General features: G+C 35.7%; 2 protein-coding genes across 2 annotated transcripts; both read left to right on the top strand.

The window, feature by feature from the left end:
• The first annotated feature begins 740 nt into the window (after nt 1–740).
• LOC125175238 (olfactory receptor 5H2-like) lies at nt 741–1,670 on the top strand. The gene has a single exon (XM_047875618.1). The coding sequence runs from the start codon at nt 741–743 to the stop codon at nt 1,668–1,670; it is 930 nt and encodes a 309-aa protein (XP_047731574.1).
• Nucleotides 1,671–20,993: 19,323 nt separating this feature from the next.
• Nucleotides 20,994–21,941, top strand: LOC125175237 (olfactory receptor 5H2). Its single transcript, XM_047875617.1, has one exon. It carries the CDS (start codon nt 21,012–21,014, stop codon nt 21,939–21,941), a length of 930 nt encoding a protein of 309 aa, XP_047731573.1. The 5' UTR covers nt 20,994–21,011.
• The last annotated feature ends 4,425 nt before the right edge of the window (nt 21,942–26,366 follow it).

Below are 26,366 nucleotides of genomic sequence, written 5' to 3'. Positions count from 1 at the left end.
ACCCCCAATGTCATATCACACATGGACTAAGAACTTCACATGCTATTTAATCAACTGGGGAGCATTTATATAATGCATATTATTACAACCAAATTATGAGCTACCAAATTAATCTCTACATTAATATCTCACAATCTGTATTTTGTACAAAAACTCCCTTAGACAATTCTGATGTATAATTTGGTTTGGGAATCACTGGACGTTAGTAACAGCTTCCTGATTAGTATCCTTAACTCTAGTGTCCCCTCCCTTCAGCCTATTTACTACTACCAAACATTTAATTTAACAAATATCTGATGATGTCATTCCACATCTTAAAAGTTTTCAGCCCACGCCTATTGTTTGGAGAATAAAATTGAAGATATTTCACATGGCATTCAACTCTGTATAATCCAAGCCCTTCTAACATCTTCACTTTTGATGCTGCATCAATGTTCTACACACAGAATTTCCCTACTTCATTCAATTGTTACTCCATAAGTTTGCTCATGTTCAGAATGTTTTTCCTGTCTCCTAAATCTGCTTATTCTTTACATATTTTGAATTGAAATAATTGTGTTTTTTTCCAACATAACAATTCCCCCAAATAGCTTCCATGTAAGAGTAAATAAAATTGAAGGGTCTTCAGGCTAGTGTACGGTTTTATTTCAGTTACCCTCACTGAATTTTCTTTTATAAACCTTAATGAGTGTTCTTTTTACATTTATTGCATTTAATTTCAGATGCCATCTATTAAGAATATGGGAACTAAAAATGCAACAGAGCTAAAAGAGTTTGTTCTCATGGGACTTACATATCAACCAGAGTGGCAAATTCCTTTGTTCCTGGTATTCCTAGTTATATATCTCATCACCATTGTGGGAAACCTTGGTCTGATTTCTCTCATATGCAATGAGCCTCAGCTTCACATCCCCATGTACTTTTTCCTTGGGAATCTGGCATTTGTGGATGTTTGGATATCATCCACGGTGACCCCCAAGATGTTGGTCAACTTTTTTGCCAAGGGCAAGATGATTTCTCTCTCTGAATGCATGATACAATTTTTTTCCTTTGTAATGAGTGCCACCACAGAATGTTTTCTGCTGGCAACAATGGCATATGATCGATATGTGGCCATATGCAAGCCTTTACTTTATCCAGTAATTATGACCAGTAGACTATCCATGCAGCTATTAGTTTCATCATTTGTAGGTGGACTTCTTCATGCCATAATTCATACAGGCTTTTTATTCAGATTAACGTTCTGTAATTCTAACATAATACATCACTTTTACTGTGACATCATGCCATTATTTAAAATTTCTTGTACTGATCCTTCTATTAATGTTCTGATAGTATTTATTTTTTCTGGATCAATTCAGATGTTCACCATTCTGACTGTTCTTGTCTCTTACACATCAGTTCTCTTTACAATCTTAAAAAAGAAGTCTCTACAAGACATAAGGAAAGCCTTCTCCACCTGTGGAACCCATCTCTTATCTGTCTCTTTGTACTATGGTCCTCTTCTCTTCATGTATGTGCGCCCTGTATCTGCACAAGCAGATGATCAAGATATGATGGACTCTCTATTTTACACTGTCATAATTCCTGTGTTAAATCCAATTATCTATAGCTTGAGAAATAAGAAAGTCATAGATTCACTGAGAAAAATGTTAAAGAGAAAAGCTTAGATCTCATACTAATATCTATTCTCCTTTCATTAAAATGACAAGATTGTGCAGATTAGATATTGCTATGTGTTCATTAGTATTAAAATTTGTTTGCAGTTATAATTGCCCTAATCTTTCATTTATTTATTTTTAAATCTTTGCTTATTTTGAGAGAGAGTGTGCATGCATGCATAAGAGCAGAGGAGGGATAGAGAGGGAGGAAGAGAGAGAATCTCAAGCAGGATCATACTGTCAGTGCAGAGCCCCACATGGGGCTTGCTCGATCTCACAAACCATGAGATCATGACCTGAGCCAAAATCAAGAGTCAGACGCTTAACTGACTGAACCACTGCAGCACCCCATTTGCCCTACTGTTTTAATGACTTAAGGTGGGAGAACCTGATAATCTACTTAAAATATTTGTCTTTGCTAGTCAAAAACACACAAGGAATTTTAATCAGGCATTCCTATCATACTTAAATAAAGGAGAAAACAAAAATGAAAACATTTCACAGGCTTGTACATTCTTCAGTGTGACTTTATAAATGCATTAAGTACTAAAATACATAGTGCCTCTGAATAGAACTTGATTACTATGTCTTTGATCCTTATACAGCTCGATAGCCTGGAGACCCATATTGAATTTAGTGTGATAGTATAGGCAGATTTGTGTTTGAGTGAACAGAGGCAAATTCTAGGAATTCTGCAGCCCTCAAAAGGTTTTTCTTTCCACTTATTTGAAGCCTGGTGAATTTTGCTTCTTGTGGAGGTTCAACTTTCATGTCACAGAAAGAAATAAAAAGAAATAGGAGAAACAGGGTAAAAATGACAAGGGTGTTAAGACAATGAAGACAGGGCCAAACTATAAGAGATGCTTAGCTTAGGGTGCTTACAGGGGGCAAAGGCAAGTTGCCTCTCATTGTCTATGATGCCTTCTATGGGTCCTTTCTAACTATGTTTGTATGTGGTTGGGCAATCTGGAAAACTTCACTAATAACCAAAACTAATAATCTTCAAATAGGGCTTCAAATGTACATTACCAAAGTCCAAATAATGTTAAGTTGATAAAATGTCATAGCGTGCAGTGAGTGGCTCAGAGAGACATGAAAATCAACAAGAGTTTAGATGTTTTGTGCCTCAAAGTCCATTAATGTTACTTATTGTTACATTCCATTTGCTAAATTTAATGAGTGATTCATCTTCAAGTCCACCCCACCTTTCCTCTCTCACCACTAATTCTGTACACGGTCCTACTGATACCACTAAGGCTCTCACCCCCATAATTACCTACCTCTGTGATTTGTGAAACTCTATAGTTACTTAACCCCTTCCTCTTGCTTATTCTCTTTTAATTCCAAAACATAGGTGTTAGGTTGTTCTTTATAAGCATAATTCAGATTAATGATATCCCTTTTCAATAACATTTAATAGAATGTCTTTGCTACTAGCTTATGTGGATATATGGCATATATATATATATATATATATATATATATATATATATATGGATTTATGTACATATATATGCATGTATTTGTTTGTTCATGCGTAAGTCCAGATTATATGTTATATATCTACCAGCATCTTTTCTACCCTGCATTTATTCACCCTGGCATTGAGGCTTTTATTTTTATTTTTTTTTAGTATTTATTTATTTTTTAAGGAGAGAGAGACATAGCGTGAGCAGGGAAGGGACAGAGAGAGGGAGACACAGAATCTGAAGCAGGCTCCAGGCCCTGAGCTGTCAGTGCAGAGCCCTATACATGCCTGTGAGATCATGACCTGAGCCAAAGTTGGGTGCTTAACTGACTGAGCCACCCGGTGCCCCATTTTTTTAAACCTTGGCTTAATTATGAAGTCCCTTTCCTCCTAATTCCCCTAACAGGTCCTGTGTTAAATCCAAATAGAGTTACTGAAAGCTTTTTAGACATACCTCACTCTCTCAGGTTCAGCATTTTTCTCATATGCATCCCTCCAGGCAGAATAAAATCCTCCACTCCACACCACAACTACCAATTTTTATTTGCAATTGAAATGATATCTTTTCTTCAAGTTCTATCTTAAATGTTACAGCTTCCTTGATGCATTTGCAGATTACTTTAAAGAGGATAGGAATGCATATTCATGTGAAGCATTGTTAGTTTATTTATCCTTAGATCACACTTGGTCTTCAATAGTACTTATTTTTGGTCTACACATTTAGATGACAATTTAGAAGTCCTAGAACTCTTTCTGTCTTGTGCAGTGCATAGGACATGACTTACGCACAAGGTCCTAAGTAAGTATTTGTGAAATACTTATAAAATTTAAAAATCTTACAGCCTAAATATGTGGAATACAGTAGACTGTCATGAGCTCAGAGAGATTACTAGGTATGGTATGGCTGCTGCAGGCCAGCTCCCCTTCCTGTTTCTTTCACGATAATCTCAACTATCATAAACCAATAGTGAATTCTTCATTTAAAAAAAATTTTTTTTTAACATTTATTCATTTTTTGAGAGACAGAGAGAGACAGAGCATGTGTGGGGAAAGGGCAGAGAGAGGGAGACACAGAATTTGAAGCAGGCTCCAGGCTCTGAGCTGTCAGCACAGAGTCCCATGCGGGGCTCAAACTCATGAACTGTGAGATCATGACTTGAGCTGAAGTCGGATGCTCAACCAACTGAGCCACCCAGGTGCCCCCAGTAGTGAATTCTTCTTCTTAACACTAGATTTAGCACCTGAGAAAACATAACAAAATATCAAGGAGAAGCCCTTTAATTAGATATTTGTTTAAAGATATAAAACATATAAATATTTAAAACTAAAGTCATTATTATGTATTTCTGGAAGTACAAGTCACAAGATTAAAACAGGTAATCTGCCCTCTTTTTGTTTCTCTGAGGAGATGCCCTAAAGACCCAGTAAAGGAAATGAATGGATCACAGTCCAACTGCTTTTACTCTTAAAACCTGAAGAATTCATGTTATTTCGTAAAGCTGTAGCTACATTGATTTTTGTTGCTATATAATATTCCCTTTGTTCTGCTTTTTCTTGTCAATTGTCTAGATTTTTTTCATTCATTTGTTGTTATGACACCAAAGCTAAAATAATAATATGAACTACTACTGTGTATTTCTTTAGCCATCAGAAAGGTCTGTTTTCCTGTTTTTTTCTTTGAATGAGAAGTTTTACATCCAGCTGTGACTCTGTGAGCATGATGTGTTACCTGTCAAGTCTTACTTAGGCTGGATGAGTATGGGACGGACAGTTGGGGGCCTCTCAGGAGCTCAGATTTCCTCTGCAGCCACCTGTTGTGTATGTCAGGTCTATAGATTCCTTTGTTCCAGTTTGAACTTCAGGAAAATACCAACTACTTTATTCCTTCTAGAAATTCACCAAAAAGCTTTGTTCATTGGTGTAATCTTATTATCATTTCTGTTACAGATCTATTCATTTTATACATTATTTTTGTCATCTAAGTAGCATGTTTGGAAAGAGGTAAAATATACATCTGTGTAAAGCCCATATTTTAATTCTGCTGATTCCTTTGAAAAGAAACTATGAAATTATATATGTATTATTTAATAGATATTTAGATGTAAAGGATATCACAATGCTAAATTCACCTAGTTGTCTGGAATGACCACTGCTGATGTGGGATTAAACCATCCCTTAGAAATATAGATAACATACTTGAAATGCTCTTTATTATCAAGGTGCATTCGTTTTCTTAATCTGGAGATTAAAAGAACTCACAGTTCCTATAAAAAGCTTCTGCACAGTGAAGAAAACCACCAACAAAACAAAAAGGCAACCTACTGAAATGGAGAAGATACTTGCAAATGATATATCTAATAAGTGGTTAATATCCAAAATACATAAAGAATTTATACAACTGAACACCAGGAAACCCAAACCATCTGATTAAAAATGGGTAGTGGACCTAAATAGACATTTCTCCAAAGAAGACATACAGATGGCCAACAGACAATGAAAAGATGCTCAATGTTACTAATTATCAGGGAAATGCAAATAAAAATGACAATTAGACACCACCTTATACCTGTCAAAGTGTCTAAAATCAAGCTGCAAGAAATAACAAAGGACAGGGGTGCCTGGGTAGCTCAGTAGGTTCAGCATCCAACTTTGGCTCAGGTCATGATCTTGCGGTCCATGAGTTTAGCCCTGCATCGGGCTCTGGTCTGACAGCCAAGAGCCTAGAGCTTCCTTCAGATTCTGTGTCTCCCTCTCTCTCTCTGTCCCTCCCCTGCTCACACTCTGTTCTCTCAAAAATAAACAAACATTAAAAAAATTAAATAAAAAAAGACAAAAGAAATAACAAAGGACAAAAGGGAACTCTCATGCATTTGGTGGGAATGCAAACTGGTGTAGCCACTGTAAAAAACAGTACGGAGGTTCCTCAAAAATATAAACAGAATTATCATATCATACAGTAATTCTCCTACTGAGTATTTACCTGAAGAAAATGAAAAAACTAATTCAGAATGATATATGCAACCCTATGTTTATTGCAGCATTGTTTACAATAGCCAAGATGTGGGAGTGACCTAAGTGCCTATCCATAAATGAATGCATGAAGAAGAAATTGTAATAGTGGAATATTACTCAGCTATAAAAAAGAATGAAATCTTGCTATTTGCAAAAACATGGAAGGACCTAGAGAGTACTATGTTAAGTGAAATGTAAGTTGGAGAAAAAAATATGCCATATGATTTTACTCAGATGTGGAATTTAAGAAATAAAACAAATGAACAAAACAAAGAAAAAAAGACAAATATAAAAAGCAGAAAAATACAGAGAACAAACTGGTGGTTATCAGAGGGGAGGATGGGTAAAACAGATAAAAGAGATTAAGAGTACACTTACCATGATGAACTGTGAGAAATGTATAGAATTGTTGAATCACTATATTGTACATCTGAAATATAACACTGTATGTTAATTATACTTGAATAAAAATTTAAAAATAAAATAACTTATAGTTCCTACCTCTTCAAACACATATAGTATATACATTTTTTTCATCACTTTCCAACACTTTCTATTGTTCAGAAGATTGTTGAAAAAAGTATCTTAGATTGTATTCAAAGAACCAGGTTAAGAAAAAAAAATAAACACCAATCAACACTAGAACAGTATTTCTCAACATCTAGGTTGTAGACTAGCTTTGGCAAAATCTTACTGAGTATGTGTATTAGGTGTATGTCACAATCTCTCTGGTATAGGCTTTCATGTTGTTGTTCTTTTAAAATGGTGGACTTTAAACTTTAGTGAACATTAAGATCATGTGGAGAGTTTGTGAAAATATATTGACAGGCTCCACCATTAGTGTTTCTGAGTCAGCAATGTTAATTCTGTTGGTTTAAAACCATACTTAGAAAACACTGTTTTAAAATAATCAGTGAAGCAAAATTTTTGTAATATTTAGAGACCAGTCAAAATAGAGTTTCTACACATTCGCTATCTCCTACTTAAAACACAGAATACAAATATTCTAAAGGTTTCTACCTTCTGGTTTGTACTTTCCTCCCTACTATGGGAGGGTGGGTCCAGATTTCATTTGGGCTTCTGTTTCAAAGGATGAAGAATTGTGGACCATTTTATAACTTTCTTTTCGGTGCCATGATTGAAAGTGATGATAGCAAATCAAAACTCCAATGCCTCATTTGAGTAAGGTTAATGGATAGGACCTCAGTTAATTAAAAAAAAAAAAGAATTTTCAAGCTTATTTAAGAAACAAAGCAGATGAACATATGGGAAACGGGGAAGAAAGAGAAAAGAGGGAAATAAACCACAAGAGACTCTTAACAATAGAGAACAAACTGAGGGTTGATGGAGGAGAGTTGGAGTTGGGCTAGATGGGTGATGGGTATTAAGGAGGGCACTTGTGATGAGCACTGGGTGTTGTATGTAAGTGATGAATCACTGAATTCTACTCCTGAAACCAATATTGTACTGTATGTTAACTAAAATTTAATTTAAGAAAATGAAGAAAAAAAGAAATTTCAAGCTGGATCAACTTTAGGTTCATCATTATCAATGAAAATTCACAAACAAGATGTTCCAGATGTTATAATAAAGTGATGTTTACCTCTTCTGAGAAGGTACTTTCTAAATGAGACTTATTTGGAGTGCATGCATGGCTCAGTCAGTTAAGTGTCTGATTCTGCATCTCAGCTCTTGAACTCAGGGTCATGAGTTCAAGCCCTGTGTTTGCCTCCATGCTGGGTGTGAAGCCCACTTAATTACCTACCTACCTACCTACCTACCTACCTAAAAGACTTATTTGTGGGAAACAGCTAACAGTAGCATCATGACATTTTCTTCTATTTTCAATATAAAGCAAGAAATTGAATAAATCACAATGAATTGTTTTATTGGTATAGGATTTTCCAGTGTTGCAGAATCAATATGATTATATAGATATAGATCTATAAGAAGAAATCTTTATAATATAAAGATTTTTTAATACAAAATTGGCTCATATAATTATTAAGTCTGAGAAACTGCCGTTTGCAAGCTAGAGACAGGGAGAGCCTTTGTTGTAGCTTAAAGGCCTGACCCAGGAGAACTATGGTATAGATTCCAGGCCAAGTCTGAGTCCTCAAATCAGGATCACCAAGGGCAGGGAAAGATCAATGTAAACCAGCCAGGCAGAGACACATTCAGCCATCCTCTGTCTTTTTTGTTTAATTCAGGCCCTCACCATAATGGTGAGACCTATCTGCTTTACTTAGTCCACCAATTCAATACTAATAACTTTTGAAAATACTCTTACAAACACAACCAGAAAAAATGTTTAATAAGATATCTGGACATCCTGCAGTCTAGTCAAATTGACACATAAAATGAAACATCATAAGTCCACCCGATGTCACTTTGCGCGCGCGCACACACACACACACACACACACACACACACATGCAATTCCTTAAATTATATTTAATCCCCAAATTAGGACAACAGCATGGTGATAATTCTGCCTCACATGATTAAAGTATGCCGTGTACATCGAAAATGCACTAAACCCTTCCCCAGAGGAGGAAGTGAATTCCTTGAGTAATATTTACTCATCTTTTTGATATCTGGTAACTTAAATATTATGATGTCAAATTAACAATGCTTAATTACTATAAGATATAGGCAATACATCTTATGTTACATGGATAAAGGAATAATAGTGAAAAGAAAACAAAGACATTTGCTACATGTACACATACAGGCACGCAAAAACGTACTCATAAAATTAAGGAGGCAAATACTCCTGGCAATTGCTGTCCTCATTTCTGTAACTGATTATGTATATACACTTAGAATTTATAACTACAGTACTCTATTACCCATTCCATATTCCCTCTGCCTTCAGTAAGTACCTCATCTGGTCAGGTCCTTTACCTGATGGGGTAACACAAACTTTTATTCCTAAAGAGTCTGGGCCAATAGAAGTCCTTCCTACATTAATTTTTTGAAGTTTTATATTGACCATAATCACAAGGAATGATATACTGAGAGACACCCTAAATGATCTGTATTCCAGACACATTCATCCTTACCTCCACTGTGGACTAGTCCCATTTTCCCTTGATAATCAGCATCAACCACCAGAGCCAACACAGTAACTTCATTTTTTTCTGACCATTCAAGGAATGTAGAACTCAAAGAAACCATGCTGATATTTTTTTTTCTTTCTTCAAGATTTTATTTAAATTCAAGTTATTTAACATATAGTGTCATATTGGCTTCAGGAGTAGAATTCAGTGATTTATCATTCCATATAACACCCAGTGCTTATCACAATAAGTGGCCTCCTTAATGCCCATCACCCATTTATCCCATCCCCCCACATGCTTCCCATCCAGCAACCCTCAGTTTATTCTCTACAGTTAAGAGTCTCTTATGGTTTGCCTCCCTCTCTGTTTTTATATTATTTTATTTTTCCTTCCCTTCCCTTATGTTCATCAGTTTTGCTTCTTAAATTCCACATATTAATGAAATCATATGGTATTTGTCTTTCTCTGACTGAGTTATTTGGCTTACCATATTATACTCTAGTTCCATCCACATGGAAAAGGCAAAAATTCATTCTTTTTGATGGCTGGGTAATATTCCATTGTGTGTATATACCCTCTGCCTTATCCACTCATCAGTTGATGGACATTCAGGCTCTTTCCATAATTCGGCTGTTGTTGATAGTGCTGCTATAAACATTGGGGTGCATATTCCCTTTTGAATCAATATTTTTGTATCCTATAGATAAATTCCTGCTAGGGCAATGGCTGGGTAGTAGGGTAGCTCTATCTTTAACTTTTTGAGGAAATTCTACACTGTTTTCCAGAGTGGCTGAACCAGTTTACATCCCCCCAACAGTGTAAGAGGGTTCCCCGTTCTCCACATCCTCACCAACATCTGTTGTTTCTTGAGTTCATTTTAACCATTCTGATAGGCGTGAGGTGGTATCTTGTAATTTTGATTTGTATTTCCCTGATGATGAGTGATGTTGAGCATTTTTTTCATGTGTCTATTAGCCATCTTTATGTCTTCTTTGGAGAAATGTCTGTCCATGTGTTCTGCCTATTTCTTAATTGAATTATTTATTGTTGGGGAGTTGAGTTTGATAAGCTCTTAATATATTTTGGAAACTTGCCCTTTATCCAATACTAAAAGCTTTGCAAGAATTATTAAAGGGGACCCTTTGAGTGGGAAAGAGAGACCAAAAGCAATATAGACTAGAAAGGAACACAGGCAATCTACAGGAACAGCAATTTTACAGCTAATTCAATGACACTAAATATATATATATTAATATTTATTCTTAATGTAAATGCACTAAATGTTCCAATCAAAACACACAAGGTATCAGAATGGATAAAAAAAACCAATACCCATTGATATACTGCTTATAAGAGACTCATTTTAGATACAAAGATACCTCCAGATTGAAAGTGAGGGCGTGGAGAACCATTTATCATGCTAATGGATATCAAAAGAAAGCTTGAATAGCCATACTTATATCAGACAAACTATATTTTAAACTAAAGAATACAATAAGAAATGAAGAAAAGCACTATATCATAATAAAGGGGTCTATCCAACAAAAAGATCTAACAATTATAAATATTTATGTCCCCGACTTGAAAGAAGTAAAAAATATAAATCAATTAATAAAAAACTTAGAGAAACTCATTGATAATAATACAATAATAGTTGGGGACTTTAATACCCCACTTGTAGCAATGAACACATCATCTAAGCAGATGATCAACAGGGAAACAATGACTTTGAATGACACACTGGATCAGGTGAACTTTACATATATATTCAGAGCATTTCACTCTAAAGCTGCAGAAAACACATCCTCACCCAAAACCAGCAGAAGAAGGGAAATAATAAAGATTAGAGGAGAAATAAATGATATAGAAATTAAAAACACAGAACAGATCAACAAAACTAAGAACTGATTCCCGGAAAAAAATTAACAAAACTGATAAAATCCTAGCCAGACTTATCAAAAAGAAAAGAAAAAGGACTCAAATAAATAAAATCATGAATGAAACAAAAGAGATCACAAACAACACTGCAAAAATACAAACTATAAAAAGAGAGTATTATGAGAATTATATGCCAACAAACTGGCCAATCTTGAAGAAATGGATAAATTTCTAGAAACATATAAACTACCAAAACTGAGACAGGAAGAAGTAGAAAATGTGAACAGACCCATAACCAGCAAAGAAATGGAATCGGTAATTAAAAATACTCTAACGAACAAGCGTCCAGGGCCAGATGGCTTCCCGGGGGAATTTTACCAGATATTTAAAGGATAATTAATACCTAGTTTTCTGAAACTGTTCCAAAAAAAAGAGAAATGGAAGTAAAACTTCCAAACTCATTCTATGAAGCCAGCACTACCTTTATTCAAAAACCAAAGACCACACTAAAAAGAATTATAGCCCAATATCCCCGATGAACATGGATGCAAAAATTCTCAACAAGTTACTAACAAATCAAATCCAACAGTACATTAAAAGAATTATTCACTACAATCAAGTGAGATTTATTCCTGGGCTGTAGAGGTGGTTCAATATCCAAGAATCAATAAATGTGATACACGACATTAATAAAAGAAAGGATAAGAACCTTATAATTCCCTCAACAGATGCAGAAAAAGCATTTGACAAAATATAGCACCCTTTCTTGATAAAAACTCTGAATAAAGTAGGGATAGAGGAACATACCTCAGGGCACCAGGGTGGCTCAGTCAGTTAATTGTCTGATTCTTGATTTTGGCTCAGGTCATGATCTTGTAGTCTGTGAGACTGGGTCCTGTATTGGGCTCTGTGCTGACAGCTCAGAGTCTGCTTACGATTCTCTCTCTCCCTTTCTCTCTGTCTCTGTCAAAATAAATAAATAAAAATTAAAAACAAAACAAAACAAGGAACACACCTCAACATCGTAAAGGCCATATGCAAAAAATCCACAACTTTATGGGAAAAACTGAGAGCTTTTCCCCTAGGGTCAGGAACAAGAAAGGGATGTCCATTCTCACCACTGTTGTTCAACATAGTACTAGAAGTCCTAGCTTCAGCAATCAGAGAATAAAAAGAAATAAAAGGCATCCTAATCAGCAAGGAAGAGGTCAACTTTTCACTCTTCTCAGATGACAGGATATTCTGCATGGAAAACCTGAGAGACTCCACCAAGACACTGCTAGAACTGATACATGAATTCAGCAAAGTCACAGGATATAAAATCAGTGTACAGAAATTGGTGGCATTTCTATACACCAATAATAAAGCAGCAGAAAGAGAAATCAAGAAATCAATCACATTTCCAATTGCACAAAAACCATAAAATACCTAGGAATAAACCTAACCAAAGAGGTAAAAGATCTGTATTCTGACAAACTATAGAACACTTAATGAAAGAAATTGAAGAGGACACAAAGAAATGAAAAAACATTCCATGCTCATTAGATTGGAAGAACGAACACTGTTAAAATGTCTGTACTACCCAAAGCAATCTCCACATTCAATGAAATCCCTATCAAAATAACATCAGCATTTTTCACAGAGCTAGAATAAGCAGTTCTAAAAATTGTATGGAAGGAAAAAGGACCCTCAATAGCCAAAGTAATGTTGAAAAAGAAAAGCATAGCTGGAGGCATCACAATTCCAGACTTCAAGCTCTATTACAAAGCTGTAATAATCAAGACAGTAGGACACTAGCAGAAAAACAGACACATAGACCAATGGAACAGAATAGAAAACCCAGAAATGGACTCACAATTATACGGTGAACTAATCTTCGACAAAACAGGAAAGAATATCCAATGGAAAAAAGAGAGTCTCTTCAACAAATAGTGTTGGGAAAACTGGACAAGAACATGCAGAAGAATGAAACTGGACCACTTTCTTGCACCATACACAAAAATAAATTCAGAATGGATGAAGGATCTAAATGTCAAACAGTAAATCATCAAATTCCTAGAGGAGAACACAGGCAGCAACCTCTTTGACTTTGGCCATAGCAACTTTTTACTATCTTAATTTCCAGCTCAATGGATCACTGTTGTGTGTCCTGATGAAAGTATTCCTCCTTCTGGCTCCAAGACCTCTAGGCTATCAGAACATAAGATCAAGGGAACCTGAAGCAAAAATTATGCCAGGGGTTTACTAGGGAGTAACAATGAGTGGTGCAACTCCCATTTCTACCCTTTGATTCCTGGACCTGTGGAATCTGGTTATAGGGGAACCATCACCACATATTAAATACTGATGCCAATCAGTATTTAGTACTCTAACCTTGCAAGGTATTGGCATCTAGTTCTGCTACAAATGAGTCTTCAGAAAGGCCATTCCATTATTTTGCTGAACAAGTTTCTTCAGAATGGTAAGGAACAGTGCAAGAGCAGTGACTTCTATGACCACAGACCCATTGCTGCACTTCTTTGTGAAGTAAATTCCTTGGTCAGAAGAAATGTTGTGTATAATACTATGACATGGGTAAGGAATTCTGTTAAGTCCAAGACAACGGTTTTGGTAGAACCAAATTCATGGGGGTGGGCGGAATCTATATCTAGTAAATGTCTATTCTAGTAAGAGTAAAACACTTCCTTTCTATGATTGAAACTGTCCAATGTAATCAACCTGCCACCAGGCAGCTGGCTGATCACTCTAGTAAACAGTGGTATATAAGAGACTCATGTTTTAGTTCCTGGTAGACTGAGCACTCAGCAATGGCTATAGCCAAGATGTCCTTAGTAAATGGAAGTCCATGATGTGTACACATGCATATCTTCCTTCCTTGCTATTGGGTCACTTTATTCATGAGCCCATTGGATGATGACAAAGAAATGTTTGAAGAAAAAAGCTGACTATTGTCCAAAATAGGTTATTCTATCCACTTTATTATTTAAATCTTTATCTGCTGACGTCACCCTTTAATGATTGTTCTTATGAGACACAGATATCTTTCTGTTTTTCACCCTTGCAGAGAGATCTGTTCACATACCTCTTCTACAAATTTCCTTAGTCATAGCTCATGAATTGGAATACAATCATACATCTGGACATTTGTCCTCCAAAGTGAACAACCAGGTGCACTGCATCAAATTCTGCCACTTTCCATTCACCTCTGTACTTCAGGAATGTCACAGAGAAGTGTTGTAATGTTGTAGCTGTCCACTTTTGGATGATGTCTGCATTTTGTGCAGAATGATCTATAAACTAGGCCCAATTTTGTTTCTTCCTCTGTCAACTGATCCTAGAGAACTCCCCATAGATGCATCCTGGGAGAGAGGTTAGTGTAGCAGCCTACTGCTAGGCCACTTCTTCATGTAACTGCTGTTGCCTTCAGGGCCTGCTCTGGCACCTACATATATGTATATACATATATATGAGCCATATATATATATATATATATATATATGTATATATATATATATATACACACATATATATAATATGTGTATATATATGTATGTGTGTGTGTATATATATATATATATATATACCAGTTCCATCTCACAATAGAATGAGCCTGTGAATGTGTGAATGCCTAACTTAATGTCCTGGTGGATCAAAGAACATCCAGCTTGTAAGGGCGACTTTGGATGCATATTAAATTAGTGGCCCATAGTTAAGCATCCAGTCTAAACTAAGAGCCTATAGCAGGCCAACAGCTGTTTCTTAAAAGAAGAGTAGTTATCCACCAAGGATGGCAGGGCTTTGTCCCAAAATTCTAAGGGCCACACATGAGGCTCACTACAGAAGCCTACCAAAGGCTCCAAACAGCCTCCCTGCCTGATCTGCCACTTAAAGCACCATTGGATCTGCTGAATCACACGGCACAGCGACAGAGCAGCTTCCACAGCAACCAACACTTACGACAAAGATTTTTCCTGTTCTGAGCCTGCTCAAAACTAGCATTTTATCTGGTCACTTGGTAAATGGGCCAGTGTAGCACACCAAAATGAGGATTATACTCTGTCCCAAACCCACAGGGGCTCACTAGGTGTTGTGACTCCCCTTTGGTTGTAGGAGGGGACTTATGCAACAACTTCTCCTTCACCTTGGAAGGGGTATGTCCACATGCCCTGTATCACTGGCTCCCTAGGAATTTCACTGAAGTAGGCCTCTTAATTTTTGTCATTTTCTCACCCTCTGTCATGCACCTGTCTTATCAAGAAGCATAGCATAGTTGCTACTTCTTGTTCACTGGGATTGAACATCATAATGTCACCTGTGCAATGAGCCAGTGTGACAGCTTATCAGACACAAACAATAGACACAAACAAGATAAAAAGACACCAACAAAGGACACAAAAGATACTTTATATCATGTGTCATCAGGGAAATACATGTGAAAACCACAAAGGGATACCACAACCCACTTGTATAAATGACTAAAATTGAAAAAACAACTCTTACTGGAAGTAGCATTACAGATCTTCTGTACTCACAGATAGGCAGCAGAATGAATTAAGAGATAATTATACAGAATTGAAGGAATCAGTAAATGTAAGTCAAGCTTGCTTTATGTTAAAGCTGTTTTATTTTTCTCTATTTTGGCCTTCACAGGCCAAATTATAAGGAAGTGAGATAACTGATTAATTGGTCTGCCAAAAAAGATGCTGTCTGCTTTTCCTTATCTTACCAATCAAGTCTCATGTGTAGGTTGAACATTTTTTCCTCCTCTTCAAATGTCAAGTAAAAATGTCACAAATAAGCAAATTAAATTTTATTTTTCTGAATGAAAGTTCACTGACAACATTGCTAATGCACAAAAGGCAAACCTGAGTACGTTACCACCATGTTCAAGTTACTTCATGTCTTTTAAATTGGGGTAAAAACAAAGTCTCTGAACTAGCCTCTATGGGCGTGTGTGATCCCATCCACGCTGGCCTTTCTTGCCTCATTTGGTTACTCCTAGCTTCTCCATTTGTCATGTGCCACGTTGTGTTTCTCCCATGACCTAGGCGCTCTGATAATCTAGGCCTTCCAATGATGAAGGCCTTGTGGATGACATATGTCCACAGGCAACAATAACCATGTTAGAAATGAAGACCCTTAGACCCCACTCAGACTTACTGGTACAGAATCTATATTTTAACAAGGTCTCCAGGAGATTCACAAGCATTAAAGCTTGAGAAGCACTGATCTATGGCACCTCTCACTGTGGTTCGTCATCTTTGTTCTCCCTTTGACCTCCCCTGAACTTTGCCTAAGATTTCTGATCATACTTCATCTTAAAATGTGGAGTTAGGTGTAGGTCTGGATTGTGAGCTGTAGATTGTTTGAGGAGGAACTTTCCTTGGGGTTGGCTCTTGAAAGGAATCTAGAACTTTGGCCTCAATAAAATCATGTATGCTTAGCTTAGAGAAGACCATATTAATCAAAGTACTCAGAGCATCAAAATATATAGACAAACTGAAGTTTGTGTAAACACGTCAGAAGTGTCATTTGTGGGACACAGTAGTGTCATAAAGTGCAATTTCAACTGTTAAAATTAGAAATGTACACCATGACCTGATGTTTATGATTTTAGAGTCTGTATTCTACAGAACGTGTTGCCCTATGGGATACCTGTACTTTTCACACAAAGTCAAATCTACAATGCTCAAAAGAGCAGCTTACTTTTGTCCTGAGGGGAATCCTTGGGCACTATTAGGGGAATTTTAGTTCTTCACGCCTTCCTTTTTTTGGCAAAAGCACATAGTTTTATGACAATTGGCCAACTCATATTCAAAGCAAACTGGTATAAGCAACATTTTCCTGAGCTTGTGAAGCCTCCAAAGTGACTCAGTGTACAAAGAGTTGCTACCTATGTTATGGTCATTCCGTTGCTACTATATTTTTATCTACTTTAGAAAGCCTAACAATTTGAAGCAATTTCCTCAAGTTCTTATAAGATATGGGTAAGAGAGAAATGATTTCTATAATATTCATTATTCTTTTCTATACAAAGTTGATATACTATTACATTTATAAAAATTTCACATTGGGTTTACAGGTGCCAAAAAGCCAGGTTAATAATGGAAAAAAATAGTGTGTAAGTTGTATGTTTTATTTTGATGGCCATAATCTAGATAAGCAAAATAACTGTGAGGCTGAATTACTCCCTTTAACAATGCTTTATCTCTTAACATAGCTATAATGACTTTATAAGATAAGTGTGGTGAACTAAAATGTGAAACAATTTAAACTGCATTTAAGTATCAGGTCTTAATGATTCCTACATAAGAAATGGTTCTGGTTATTCTGATTAAAAGCTCCATTTGTTTAAGTGATCACATTTTCTGATTAATACTTTTAAAGCCACTTGCATATCAACTCTATCCTTTCTCCCACTTCTGGCAATAATTTCATTGATTATTTTTTATATATGTAGCAGGAAATAGGCAGTAAGTGTCCCTTTGCAGCTCCAGCTTTTACGGCTTGATAAGTACCACACACAAGTTGAACTTCAGAATTTTCAATTATTTAATGATTTGAGATTACATGGAAATAAGCCCTTTCCAAATCATATGCATTCAACAATTGCAACCATTGGTTTTGGTTATCTATGTCACTTGTATTTCACTCTGGTTTTTGACTCAGTTTTATTGTGCTGAAAATAAATGGTGGAGAAAAAGTGCTCTCAAGTAAAACCAGCAGGATTTCTAGAAAAAATAAGTTCTAATTCCTGAAATAAAAATTAGAAAGCACTTTTAATATAAATAGAACTTTTAGACAGTGTTAGTATATATATGAATAGCACAAGGTTTATAAAGTTAAACTTAAAATCTCTTGCATACACATACTCCATAGGAAAATAAATTTGGAAATTTTAAGAGAAAAAGAAAAGATTGACATGCCGACAACTTTACATGAAAACCAAGCTTAAGATAAACTCTGACCCTCTCCTTTTTTGTTGTCCATTGCTTATCTCTGATATGTCCTTCCTCCTCCTTCTTTGTGGTCTTTCCCACACTGACCCATCCATCTATTATTCTCTACTTAATGCTTTTCCTCCATCTCCTGATCGTTTCACCAGCCAAAATTGCTCCTTCTCCTACTTTTACCTCCTTTCTCTTCTTAATGCCTTCCTCTCCATTTCTCTCTTTTGAAAACTTTTATTAAGACAATATCAGGGAAAAAATGTTCTATTTGTTCACCCACGACATACATACAACAAGTGTCCTCCACATTGTTGGGATGTTCAATTTAATTTCCCTGTTCACTGCTGTGCAATTTGTTTCCCATTCACTTTTCATTAGTCTCTGTCTTCCACTGCATCACATAATGGAAATTTTGCGCTAAAGCCACTAAAAATCTCTTAATTTCCATTCTCAGTTATATCTGTTCACACCTTGTCCTAATGCAGCATGTATTTTAGCAATTGGTACCATAACTTTCTTTGTCCTTCCTAAATATCTTCCTCTCTTTATGCTCATGACACACATCTGTCCTGTTTCCCTTCTCTTCTTGATCATTCTGCTCAGTATCCTTTCCTGGTCTCTCCCTGACTTTCATCTCTGTCAGTCAGCCATTAGTTTCAACAAGAAATGATGCTTATGAATGGATTTTCTCTAACATAGAAATGCTAGGGAGATAGAAGGAATCAGATGGAAAAAAATGGGCAGCAACAGAAGAAGCAAGGCAGTCTGTCAACAACAAAAATCGTGTCCCACCACTGGCTCCATGAGGGCTGTGTTCCCTTGCTATGTGGAAATGCCACTGACAGGGTCATTGGTGTGAGTGCAGGATGCGTTTACTGGAGTCTTCATATTGTGCCTTGGCTGCCTTAGCAACTCAAATTCTCTTTTCCTTGTCACTTTTCTCCCTCATTCCAAATTCCAAATCCAGTGTTGGTGGTTTTCAGTTGTCACATCCACATCTAATGTCCCCTCATTCTAGTTGTTAGGGGGACAGGAAAGTCAGTTGTAGCTTCTTTGGCTCCTAGGGTGGATCATAAACTTTGCCTGCCACTAAGATTATGCAGCAGAAAGAGGATCAGATTGCTATCTAAAAATGATATATATCCTCTATAACCACCTTAATGTACTTTGTCAGTTTAGTTCCTCACCCTTCTCTTCACTTTGTGTATTCTCCAATGGATAGATGCATACATAGGTATGCCTTCAGTTACCCCAATGACTTTTAAGTCATTATTTGTAGTAGATTCATAGAACAAAGTATTTATTACCTCGTTGTTCAGAGGACATTCTCTCTACACACTGGCAATGCATCCTAATTTCAATGAATTTTTTAAAATTTGAGTATAGTTAACACACAATGTTACATTAGTTTCAGGTGTAAAACAGTAATTGGAAAAGTTTATACCTTGTGCTATGTTCACCACAAGCATAGCTACCATCTGTCACCATACATTGCTATTACAATCATTGACTATATTCCTTGTGCTGTGACTTATTCCCTGACTTATTCATTCCATACCTGGAAGCCCACTCACCCATTTTGCCCACTCCCCCACTCCTCTGGCAAACAAGTTCTTCTCTATATTTATAGGTCTTATTCTGCTCTTTGTTTATTCATTATTTTAAACTCCAATATGAGTGAAATAATATGATATTTGTCTTTCTCAGTATGACTTATTTCACTTAGTGTAATAGTCTCTGGGTCCATTGCTGTTGTATCAAATGGCCTGATCTTATCCTATTTTTAGGACTGGTAATATTCCATTGTGTGTGTGTGTGTATAGATAGATACATACATACATACATACATACGTAGATATAGGTACAGATATGATATTAATATGTACATGTACATATATATCCATTGTGCATATCCATTGTGTGTGTGTGCGTGTGTGTGTGTGTGTGTGTGTGTGTGTGTGTGTGTATCACACCACATCTTGCTTATTCACTTGTCTATAGATGGACACTTAGGTTGCTTCCATTTCTTGGCCATTCTAAATAATGAATGATGCAATAAACATAGCGGTGCATGTACCTTTTCAAATTAGTGTTTTCATTTTCTTTGGGTACACGAAATCTATTTAGTCACCGAGTGACTCCTCTATTCTTCACCGACCACCCCTTCACCTCCAATATGTCACAGAAGTAGTGTTTCTACATTCTAAACTCTTTTCCATCTCTCTCTTCATCTTCCCCATCATTATCAATGTGATTTCACCCATGAACTAGCCATATCATATGTATTTGAATCACTTGAGGAGCAAGTCTAAAATGCAGATTATTAGATTTCATTCTTGACTCACTAAATCTAATTCCAAAATAAAACTTCACAATCTATATTCTGCACAAAAAGTTGCTCAGGGAATTCCAATGTGTAAACTGGGTTGAGAACCAGTGGATAGCAGTAACATCTTCCTGACTAGTATTCCTGACCTCAATTTCTTCTCCCTACAGTCTATTTTCTACACTACCATATATTCACTAAAAAAAGAATCTTACAATGCCACTCCCTTCTCTTACATTTTCAGTGAATGCTTATTCAATGATGAATAATGTTCAAGGTCCTTCCTGGGCTATTCAATTCATTTTCTATCCCAGGCTCTTCAAGCTTCTTTCCCTTCACCCAATATCCACATCCCAGATATAGATTTTACTTTTCATATGCAATCCTATCCCATAAATTTAGCACATATGTGCAATGCCTTTCATTTTCCCAATTCTGTTAACCATGCCACATTTAAAAAATGTGAGTGACTGCATTTATTTCCTAGTCCCCAAAACAGATTCCATCTATTACATAGGTAACACATAAAATTGAGAGGACATTATGATATGCATAATTGTATCTCAAATCTCCTCCCTATATTTTCACATATAAATTCTTACTGACATTTAAAAAACTTATTCCATTTCATTTCAGGCAACACCCAGTGAGGACATGGGAAAGGAAAATACAACATTGCTGACAGAGTTAATTCTCACAGGACTCACATATGAACCACACTGGCAAATCCCCCTATTCCTGGTGTTCTTGGTTATCTATCTTCTCACCATTGTGGGGAACCTTGGTCTGATTGCTCTCATATGGAATGAACCTCAGCTTCACATACCCATGTACTTTTTCCTTGGAAGTTTGGCATTTGTGGATGCTTGGATATCATCCACAGTGACCCCCAAGATGTTGGTCAACTTCTTTGCCAAGAGTAAGATGATCTCTCTCTCTGAATGCATGGTACAATTTTTTTCCTTTGCAATCAGTGCAACCACAGAATGTTTTCTGCTGGCAACAATGGCTTATGATCGCTATGTGGCCATATGCAAACCATTACTTTACCCAGTGATTATGTCCAATACACTATGCATCCGGCTGTTAGTTTTGTCATTTTCAGGTGGCCTTCTTCATGCCATAATTCACAATGCTTTGTTATTCAGATTAACCTTCTGCAATTCCATCATAGTACATCACTTTTACTGTGACATTATGCCATTGTTTAAGATTTCTTGTACTGACCCTTCTATTAATTTTCTGATGGTATTTATTTTCTCTGGGTCAATACAAGTATTCACCATTTTGACTGTTCTTGTCTCTTACACACTAGTTCTTTTTACAATATTAAAAAAGAAGTCTCTACAAGGCATAAGGAAAGCTTTCTCCACTTGTGGAGCCCATCTTTTATCCGTATCTTTATACTATGGCCCCCTTCTCTTCATGTACGTGCGCCCTGGATCTGCACAGGCAGATGATCAAGATATGATGGACTCTCTATTTTATACTGTCATAATTCCTGTGTTAAATCCAATTATCTATAGCCTGAGAAATAAGAAAGTCACAGATTCATTGAGTAAAATGTTAAAGAGAAATGCTTAGTACTCATACTAGTATCTGTCCTTCTTCCATTAAAATTACACAAAATTGTGCAGACTAGATGTTGCTATGTGTTGATTGGTGTTTAAAGTTTTTTGCAGTTATAATTGCCTTAGCATTCAAGTGACTTAAGGTGAGAATACTAATAACCATCTAAATATGTATTTTATTCAAAATATAGAAAAATTTTTAATCAAGTATTCCTGTCATACTATAATAATTAAGAAAAAAATATTTTGTATGTTTGTATGTTTTCAATGTGGCTTCAGAAATGCATTAAGCACTATAATAGTGTAATTTCTCTGAAAATAATTTAAATATAATATCTTTGACAGTCATACAGCTGTGTAGCCCGAAGACTCATATCACATTTCACTCCATAGTGGAGTCAGTGTTGTGTTTGAGTGAACACAGGCAAAAAAGTATAATGAGTGATCCAATTTCAGTCTACCCTTCCTCTCTCACCACTAATTCCATATACAACCCTATTGAAACCACTGAGGCTCACACACTAAAACTACTCACATCTGCCTTTTGTCATAGTCTTATTACTTCTCACACATCCTGTTGATATCCTCTTATTTCCCAAACAATGCTGTCAGATTATTCTTCATAAGCAGAAGTCTGACTCAGTAATATCCCTCCTGAATAACTTTTCAAGGATGGTTGTATCTACCAGTTTATGCGTATATATAGCATACATATATAGAACTCTATATATGCATATGTATATATTTTATGTTCACATGTATGTACAGATGACATGATATACAGTTGGTATATAAACATGTACCAACTATATATATTGGTATATATTATTATTACCAATATATATATTATTGGTAATTCTATATATTATTCTGCATTTGTGACCATGGCAGTATTTGAGGTACTTCCCAATAAAATCTTGATTTGATTCTGAAGTCTCTTTCCTCACAATTCTATTGAACTTCTAAGTTACTAAAAGCCTTCTGCATACTTCCTCCTAATATATGTTTTTGTTCATATGGTCTCTCTACAGAGAATCCTTCTTCAAGTGTGCCCATGTTCACATACAATTGAAATGGTGTCCTTTCTTCAAGGTCATTCTTAATATTACAGTTCCTTGGTGCATTTCCAGATTACATCCAAGGAGACAGAAATGCTCACTTGTTTGAAACAATGCATATTTTATTTATTCTTTAAGGCCACCAATGTAATTACTTATTTTTATAAGATCTTTTATTTTATTTTTTATTTTTTTACAGTTTTATTTTAATCAGACAGTGCACATCATTAAAGTGCACTCCTTAATCTTCATCACCTATGTCCCCCATCACCAACACCCCCTCCTCTGGTAACCATCTGTTTGTTCTTTATAGTTAAGAGTCTGTTTCTTGGTTTGTACCTCTCACTCTTTTTTTTCCCCCTTTGCTTGTTTATTTTGTTTCTTAATTTCCACATATGAGTGAAATCATATGGTATTTGTCTTCCTCTGATTGATTTATTTCTCTTAGCATAATACTCTCTAGCTCCATCCATCTCACTGAAAAGCAAGATTTCATTCTTATTTATGGCTGAATCATATTCCATTGTGTGTAATACATATATTATATATATTATATATTACATATTATATATATATATATATTATATGTACACTACAACTTCTTTATCCATTAATCAGTCAATAGACACTTGCGCTGCTTCCATATCTTGGTTATTGTAAATAATGTTGCTATAAACATAGGGGTGCATGTGTCCCTGTGAATTAGTGTTTTTGTATTCTTTGGGTAAATACCCAGTAGTGCAATTGATGGATCATAGGGGATTTCTATTTTAACTTTTTGAGAATCCTCCATACTGTTTTTCATAGTGGCTACACCAGTTTGCATTGCTCCCAACAGTGTAAGAGTTACTTTTTCTCCACATCCTCAGCAACACCTATTGTTTCCTGTGTTTTTTATGTTAGCCATTCTGACAGGAGTGAGGTGGTATCTCATTGTGGTTTTGATATGCATTTCTTTTATGATAAGTGGTGATGAGCATCTGTATGTCTGGAGAAATGGCTGTTCACATCTTCTCATATTTTAATCAGATTATTTGTTTTGGGGGTGTTGAGTTGTGTAAGTTCATTATATATTTTGGATACTAATCCTTTATCATATATATCATTTGCAAATAATCTTCTCCCATTCCACAGACTGCCTTTTAGTTTTGTTGACTGTTTTCTCTGCTATGCAGAAGATTTTCATTTTGATGTAGTCCCTATAGTTTATTCTTGCTTTTGTTTCCTTGCCTCTGGGGACATATCTAGAAAAAAATTGGTATGGCCAATGTCTGCCTGTGTTTTCTTCTAGGAATTTTATGGTTTCAGGTCTCACATTTAGGTCTTTCATCCATTTTGAATTTATTTTTATGTATGGTATAAGAAAGTGATCCAGTTTCATTCTTTTGCATGTTGCTTTCCAGTTTCTCAACTTCATCTGTTGAAGAGACTGTCTTTTTCCCATTGCATATTCTTGCCTCCTTTGTTGAAGATTAATTGACCATGCAACTGTGGTTTTTATTTATTTATTTTTGAGAGAGAGAGAGAGAGAGAGAGAGAAATATTACACCTTCAAACAGGGGAGAGGCAGAGGGAAAGGGAGAGAGAGAATCTAAAGCAGGTTCCACAGCCAGTGCAGAGCCCGATGGTGCGGAGCTCAATCTCATGATGGTGAGATCATGACCTGAGCCAAAATCAAGAGTCAGATGCTTAACCAACTGAGCTACCATGCACCCCTAATTGTGGTTTTATTTCTAGATTTTCTATTCTGTTCCATTGATTTTCTATTCTGTTCCATTTTTGTATCATACTGTTTTGATGACTACAGCTTTGTAATATAACTTGAAGGCCAGAACTGTGATGCCTCCAGCTTTGCTTTTCTTTTTCAAAATTGCTCTGGCTATCCAGGGTCTTTTGTGGTTCCATACAAATTTTAGAATTGTTTCTTCTAGTTCTGTGAGAAATGTTGTTGGTATTTTGATGGTGATTGCATTAAATGTGTAGATTACTTTGGGTAGCATAGACAATGGAATATCTTTCCATTTCTTTGTATCTTCTTCAATGTCTTTCATCAGTGTTTTATAGTTTTCAGAGAACAGGTCTTTCATCTCTTTGCCTAAATTTATTCCTAGGTAGGTTATTCTGGGTGCAGTTGTAAATGGGATTATTTTCTCAATTTATTTCTGCTGCTTCATTATTGGTATATAGAAATTAAACATATTTATTTACACTGATTTTGTATCCTGCAACTTTACTAAATTTATCAGTTCTAGCAGGTTTTTGGTGGAGTCTTTTGGATTTCCTATATGTAGAATCATGTCATCTATAAATAGTGAATTTTTTACTTCTTACCAACTTGGATGCCTTTTATTTTGTTGTTATTGTTTGATTGCATGGCTAGGACTTTCAGTACTATGTTTAATAAAAATGGTGAGAGTGGACATCCTTTTCTTATTCCTGACCATAGAGGAAAAGCTCTCAGGTTTTACCACTGAGGATGATGTTAGTGGTGGGATTTTCATAGATGTCCTTTATTATGTTGAGGCATGTTCCCTCTACACTTACTTTGTTGAGGGTTTTTATCATGAATGGATATTGCAGTTTGTCAAATTATTTTCTATGTCTATTGAATGAACATATAATTCTTAACCTTTTCCTTATTAGATGTGATGTATCACATTGATTGAGTCGAGAATATTGAACAATCCTTTCAAACCAGGATTAAATGTCACTTGATCGTGGTGAATGACTTTGTTAATGCATTGTTTTACTTGGTTTGCTAGTATTTTATTGAGGATTTTAACATCTATGTTCATCAGTTAGAGATATTGGCCTGTAGTTCTCTCTCTCTCTCTCTCTTTTTTTTTTTTGTGGTGTCTTTATCTGGTTTTGGTATCAGGGTAATCTCATAGATCATGTAGAACACTGACACTTATTTCAATTTGAGGTGTCTCTCTTTTTTTTGACTGAATGTTAACATTCCTCTGAATGGTATTGATAAATGGTTCAGAAGAGAAATTAAATGGAATAAAGGAGTAATATTTGCTCATGGTGATCAATTCAAATCAATTTATTCAATTCATAGAATGACTTTAGAAGTATTCCTTCATTTTCTATATTTTGGTACAGTTTGAGAAGAATAGGTATTAACTCTTCTTTATGTCTGGTAGAATTCGCATGTAAAGCTCTCTGGTCCTGGACTTTTGTTTGTTGGAAGTGTTTTGATTACTGATTCAATTTCATTATTGATAATCAGTCTGTTCAACTTTTCTAGTTTTTCCTACTTCAGTTTTGGTAGGTTATATGCCTCCAGGAATCTATCCATTTCCTCTAGGCTGTCCAATTTGTTGGCATATAATTTTTCATAATATTCTCTTATAATTGTATTTCTGTAGTGTTTC

This window comes from Prionailurus viverrinus, chromosome C2 (genome assembly GCF_022837055.1).
Source record: "Prionailurus viverrinus isolate Anna chromosome C2, UM_Priviv_1.0, whole genome shotgun sequence".
NCBI classification, from domain to species: domain Eukaryota; kingdom Metazoa; phylum Chordata; class Mammalia; order Carnivora; family Felidae; genus Prionailurus; species Prionailurus viverrinus.
Note: the sequence above shows the minus strand (reverse complement) of the source record. Positions and strands in the feature narration are given on the sequence as shown.

What these genes read in the sequence shown, in the direction of transcription:
- LOC125175238 (XM_047875618.1), top strand. Translation starts at nt 741, where the DNA reads ATGGGAACTAAAAATGCAACAGAGCTAAAAGAGTTTGTTCTCATGGGA.
- LOC125175237 (XM_047875617.1), top strand. Translation starts at nt 21,012, where the DNA reads ATGGGAAAGGAAAATACAACATTGCTGACAGAGTTAATTCTCACAGGA.